At 35.2% G+C, this 6,186-nt stretch overlaps 1 protein-coding gene across 1 annotated transcript; it reads right to left on the reverse strand.

Annotated features, from left to right (window-relative positions):
* Positions 1 to 2,616: 2,616 nt before the first annotated feature.
* On the reverse strand, positions 2,617 to 5,884 carry LOC133702411 (ACT domain-containing protein ACR8-like). The gene is made up of 7 exons (XM_062126762.1): positions 5,428 to 5,884; positions 4,866 to 4,911; positions 4,609 to 4,723; positions 4,393 to 4,460; positions 3,732 to 4,298; positions 3,518 to 3,622; positions 2,617 to 3,415 (listed from the first exon to the last, which is right to left on the reverse strand). Exons 1-7 carry the CDS (start codon positions 5,487 to 5,489, stop codon positions 3,050 to 3,052), a joined length of 1,329 nt encoding a protein of 442 aa, XP_061982746.1. The 5' UTR covers positions 5,490 to 5,884; the 3' UTR covers positions 2,617 to 3,049.
* Positions 5,885 to 6,186: the final 302 nt, after the last annotated feature.

Below are 6,186 nucleotides of genomic sequence, written 5' to 3' on the forward strand. Positions count from 1 at the left end.
AAACAGGTTTTGATTAAATCGATTGAATCATGTTTAGGGTCATTAGATCGACCGAGTCACATCATAGCAACTCTCACCCAATTTGATTTTAAACAAGGGTCAAGGTGTTTTTAGGTAAACTTGTCGAGCCGGGTTTAATAACATTACTAAAAAGTTCAACATGGAAACTCATGATCGGTGTATTATTGTTATATTTTTTTTAATATATGTGCGTCAAGATTAACATAATATTATTATTTTTTAATTAAAACTTGCTTTTATTTTTATAATTATGATAACATGTTGTCGAAAAAAATAAATATTACAGTATAAAAATGCCTGCAAAGATGGAGCGTTTTAATAAAATAAAAGGGTTTTCATTAGTGTTTTCAAATTATCTATTTTTTATATTTATTTTTATTGCTTTTGGTTTTTATTAAATAAAGAACATAGAAGAAAAAAAAAATTTGTGGGAAAAATATTAATTAAAAAAGGAATCATATTTGCAAATTATTTTTTTCAATGAAACTTAAATTATTACTCTACTTATAAAAAAACAATTATTATCATATAATTAGATATAAAAAAATTGAAGGACTCCTCGCAATATAAAATCATATATTTCAATTTATATCTAACTCTTAATTTCTCAGGTTAATATTTAGCTAGCATTAACAAAAAAAAAAATTAAAATTGATTTATGTATATGATTTTTTATTTTTTTATTTTACAAATAAAAAAATTTATAGTGATAAGCTATAAAATTCATGTTTTTTAATTATGACTTGATAAAATTCATGTTTTTTAATTGTAATTTGTATAAACTATGTTATTTAAAAAAAATAGCTGTGAATCTCACAACAATTTTTTAAAAAATGTACATAAGTGATTCCTCAAGAGTTAATTGACATAAATCAGGCACCTGAAGGATTTTAATTGATGGATGTGGACCTGCTAGCATTGAAGTGATTGCTTATGAGGCAGCTCAAATGAAGCGTTATATGTATCAACTTACGAGCTAGGACAGAGGCAAGACTCGTTACCTCTATATTGATCTAAATGAGTTTTTTTTTTTTTTTTAATTCCTATCACTTGGACCTGTCATGGTAGCTAGCATATGCATCTACAGTTATTAGTTAATAAAGACCACACCTATGTTTAAACAAAATAGTCATCGAACTTGTAAGAAACTTAAAAAAGCATTTTATAATGATTTGGTTAACGTGCAGTTTGAAAAGGCTGGTAAAGGTATAGCATAAAGAATCATATACAGAAAAACCTAATATTAAATTTCAATTCTATTATTAAGAGCAAAAATTGATTTAATTAGGGAATGCAATACTGGGGGAGTTTTTTTTTTTTGTTGGAATGCAATACTCAAGGTCAAGGGGATATGGCATCTTGAAATATACAGAATGTTTCTTTTTTCTTTTGAAATTTGATTGCGGGGGGGATTGGGGAAGAAGACGAATCAGAAGTTCTGAAGCAAGAAAACTTGCTTTTAAGAGAGGGACTATGTCGGCAGTCGTGTTGTTTTGCTTCGACAGATGGAAACATAGTAAAGACAACTAGCCGTCTTGCATTATCTTTTTAAGTATTTCTATTTCCTTCTTTGACTGCTTTCCTTCTGCAATTTGCAAATAAAATATTTGATAGTTAAATATTATGGCAAGCAAGGGACTTATATTCAATCATAATCTTCTTGCGTCAAATATGTCACGATACTTTCCAAGTTTGGAACCAATTAAAAGAATTCCATAGGCGAACCTTGTAATCAATATCTGCTGCTATCCAGCCGGAGATTTAGTAGTTGTAGCAGGACTAGGACTTACAGGTGTGGAAGGATTAGGAGAAGGACTTTGTCTCCTAACACCCTCCTCAAGCACATGGGCAAAGGAGCAACACGAGGCTTGTCTTTCGTGAATAGATCAAAACTATTACAAGAGAGTGGTTTAGTGAAGACATCAGTAACCTAATCAACTGAGCTGATATTTGAGCCAGTGAAACCTTGTCCCAAAAGTAAAGTATCAAGGCGAGAAAACCAAGCACTTGATGCTTGTTTTAGACCATAAAAAGACGTACTCGGTTTGCAAACACGAAAAGGTAAGAACCAGGTCGCTGAGACATGAAGACTTTTCTTCTAGTGCACAGTTAAAAAAAGCATTATCACCACCCTCGAACCAGAGCTGTAGCCAAAACAACCCGAAAGCTTTTGAGACATTTGGACGATTGATGTCACTATTTCTATTTGATGCCATGACAGGAAGTTCCTAGAATAATTGGGAAGCTACGGATCCCTCCATATCTTGGACTATCTAAGAAACTGGTGGTTGTGCCCCCATTTCAACCAACAATTCAAAGAAAGCATCTCCTTTTTGTCTGCAAAATTCAACTAATCATGAGGTTTGATGCCATCAGTTTTTCCATTTTTCTAACTTACATCCCCAATCAAGATAAAGTCATGAATTTAGGCAAGTTGTAAAATGGTTAACTTGCGCCCAAGTATCCTTGTAAGAGTTTTAAAAGGGCATCGAGAAGCAGTGGATACTTTTAATGCATAATTGTAGGGGACCATATGCTAATTTCTTTTTCATCCATGGAAGCGGGGAGGGGGGGGGGGGGGGGATAAGACAGGTATAAAGAATAAACCAAGTCAACTATTAAAACTAATATATTAAAGGGTTGTTATATGTACAACTGTGAAAGGTATATGAAGCCATTGATTTTCTATCTACCTAATTTTCTCCTCAGCAAACCTCTATTTACCAAACACCTTTTACTTTCCATCTGCTCTTCAAATTCAAATATTTCCCCTTCAAACAAAGCATTCTCTTAATAAATAATAGTAATGGTGGAGCAGCGTCCGATCTGTATCTCCATCTGTTCAATCAAATCCAATCCAACCCAACCATAACTAATCTACTATCACCAAATTCCTTCAACTTTTTCCACATGTACAGAACAACACAAATGCCCAAACCTCAAGCAAAGAATATGCCAGCAGATGCAAAAGAGCAGTGAACAATAAAAATCTCTTGCCTAACACCAAATTGTCTTTTATGTTCCCACTTTAAGAATATGATCTGATCAATCCCAAATGGTATAAATTCCTTTTAACTAGGCTTCCAAGCGATAACAATACTGTCCCGGCAACCCCTGCTGTTTGATCTTCCCTTTCTGCCTCTTGATGGTCAACCAATGGTGGCAATTCCTTCACTTTTAAACTACTCATCCCTATTTTTTGTCTAACTGATTCGATTAGTTTAGGATCAGCCGCGTTACCAATTGCATCTGTTACATAGAACACATTTAGAGCCATGTCTCTTGTTGTGGATATCTCAGCCCTTGTTACATTAAGACCATTCTCTCTAAACGTTCTCGTCACATCGGCTAAAAGGCACTGCCTATCGAGTGTACATAGTTCTAGTCTCACACCCTGTCCACACAAAAAAATTCTCGTTAACATTTGTAATAATGGCCTAACAAGTGCATAATCACCAACGACGAAGCTCACTATAAATTGGAATAGAACAATCACCTCAGAAACTCTTCTCTCAACCGCAGCTTGTAAGCATTGAATTACGCGTTGCCTCTCTGGCTCTGAACTAATTGGGGTTCCATCTGTGTGCCTAATGTAGAATTCCTGAAAGATATTAATTTAAATGAATTCAGTGAGAACAAAAACAAACAATCAGGTTTAACAGCTTCATCTATAAAATGGCACACATTATACTAAGATGACTAATATGTACCAGGTAAGCTCTGTCTCCAGATGTTTTGATAGTGGCATGAAACACAATATATTCCATGTCTGTCAGTGTGCAAACAACATCAAACAAAAGCTTCGTTCTGTCCCTGCACTGAACATTCACAACCGAATAGCCTCTCTCCACCCAATTTTGCACTGTCACTACAGGAGAATCACCACTAGGCTGCAAAATAGGATTTCTCTCATAGTCCCTATCAGCAAACATCATCTGATGCAACCTTCTCTCTGTGTGTGTGACTGCCATTGAAACCATAGTTTTCGCGCTCCTAATATCATTGTCTCCCTTGAGAACATTCCTTAAACGTGCCTCTATTCTATCAATCTGTTGTGTATCCTCAATTGGCGACCCTGAATTACAATCCTTCACAAACATTAGTGCCGCAATCCGGCCATTGTGAGTCCAAACTTTAGCATCGACCACGTTGCATTGCAAGTCAGCTAGTACAGCAAATACCTCCGAGAGAAGCCCAACTCGGTCGGTACCAGTTAGTTCTAATGCTGTTAAACCATTAGAACCGGTTTTTCTCCCATAATGAATGGTAACAAGTGACTGTTAAAATACAAAACATGAAACACACTTCAGTTACCACTAACTTCCATAATTTAATTGTCAATTAACTAGGTATTTAAGGATAACAAATTACCTGCTCAATGTAGCTAATAACGCTCTTATCGGTTAACTTATTTCCGTTGAGATCAGTAACGTGAAAAACTGCAAACGTAATTCAAAAGCAAAAATAAATTAAAAGAGAACTTCAAAAGGATATGAAACTGCTAACGTGCGCATGTATCCAGGCGCACGTTAGCACCAAAATGAAAAATCAACAAAGAAGATGCTGCTGATGTAACAAAAAGCTTACCATCCATGAACCACCGTCCATCAGAAGAAATGTATGCCTTCTTTATAGAAAGGTTCATATCCGTGAGGACTTGAACAGCTTCAAGTAAAATTCCATGTTTTCTAGCACTATCCACCTGTAAAACCAAACAAAAGAATCCCAAATGATTAGTCAATTTTTTTGAAGAAACTATCGATGAATAGTCATTTTTTTGAAGCACTTAAAAGAAGACTGATTTGTGCTTTTGTGTGGCCCTGAGGGTTTCGTAGAAGGATTACCTTGACAACCGTCGCTTTGGGGCAAACAGCATTGTCGATGACGACCCTGTGAACACAGGAAGGTCCATGTCAGGGAAGAATTGCGTTTTACATGAGAGTTTAAATTTCAAAGTTAAGGAATTATTGGAGAAGTCTGGTAAGAGAGGTTTTAAAGTTCCAGAGGTATGAAAATCACAAGACAAAGTCAATTAATTATTTAAAAAAATTAGAAGTCTTCAAAATTAATTTATATTGGTATAAAAAAGGAAAAGATTTGAAGGGGAGATTTGAAATCAGACCGCATGTTATGTGGGGTTGGCGACCAGTTTCAGGAAAACAAACGGAAAGTAAAGATTTTGATGCCAAGCAAAAAAAAATAATAGCACACAAATGGTTTATTTTATACAGTTGATACCAGATCGGCTGCAAATCGAGAAGAAAATCACAAGAATAATTGGCAGGAGAAACAATGAAACTCAAACAAGAAGGCAAGAACAGCAAAGAAACTCAAGAAAAGCTTTTTATTAAAAAAAAATCAAAAGTAGGCAAAAGCAAACTGATGAAGATTTTAAAAGAAACTAACCTGGGAGTGGTCATCCTTATTACAAGCTTCTCATATTCATCTAAACAAGCACTCCACTCCATTATTGCAGTTTCCTTTCTTTCTAACAACAAAAAAAAACAGAGCCAAAGAAAGGTCTTCTCTTCCTTATTTTAAGACACTCAGTGTTTTCACTTGTCCCTTTAAAAAGCCTCAATAAACGACGAGATACTCTTAAGACCCAGCAAGACAGAGTCCGTAGCTCGCAGAAAAACCCAGAAGATAGATTCTTTAAAACTCTCGCTTCTTTCGATCAAATCGACACTAAATCCGCCAAACTCCAACTTGCTGCCTTGTTTCTTTCTCTCTTGCACTTGCACTGGCTCCGGCTCCAGAGAGCTTCTTTTGTTTTGTTTTTTTTCCCTCTCTGTCTCCCCTCTCTCACTTAACTACTTATGCTTCTTCCAATTGCAAAACACGCTTTGGTAGCAATTCTCCCCCTCTCTTATATTTATATTTCCCCATTTAATTTCTTTTTTCCGTTTTTAATATTATACTGTTATTTTTATTAGAGCATCGAAACCACGCCTACAGGGAAAGGCTCGAGTCACATGGCGTGACTAACGCCTCACTCGCTCTCGCTCACTTTCAAAAATAAAAGCACTGGTCCAGTACTTGGTTGACATGTTGTATCTTATACTTTATAAGTATATTGATCATTACTTCCTAGTGAATTAATATCAATTTAATACACACACACAATGTTTTAAATACCTTGGGTTTAATAACCATATCAGATCC

This window comes from Populus nigra, chromosome 8, assembly GCF_951802175.1.
Source record: "Populus nigra chromosome 8, ddPopNigr1.1, whole genome shotgun sequence".
Classification (NCBI taxonomy): domain Eukaryota; kingdom Viridiplantae; phylum Streptophyta; class Magnoliopsida; order Malpighiales; family Salicaceae; genus Populus; species Populus nigra.

What these genes read in the sequence shown, in the direction of transcription:
- LOC133702411 (XM_062126762.1), bottom strand. Translation starts at nt 5,489, where the DNA reads ATGGAGTGGAGTGCTTGTTTAGATGAATATGAGAAGCTTGTAATAAGG. An exon ending in ATAAGGATGACCACTCCCAG is followed by an intron (nt 4,912 to 5,427) that starts GTTAGTTTCTTT and finishes CTGTGTTCACAG; the next exon opens with GGTCGTCATCGACAATGCTG. An exon ending in TGGACGGTGGTTCATGGATG is followed by an intron (nt 4,461 to 4,608) that starts GTAAGCTTTTTG and finishes TTACGTTTGCAG; the next exon opens with TTTTTCACGTTACTGATCTC.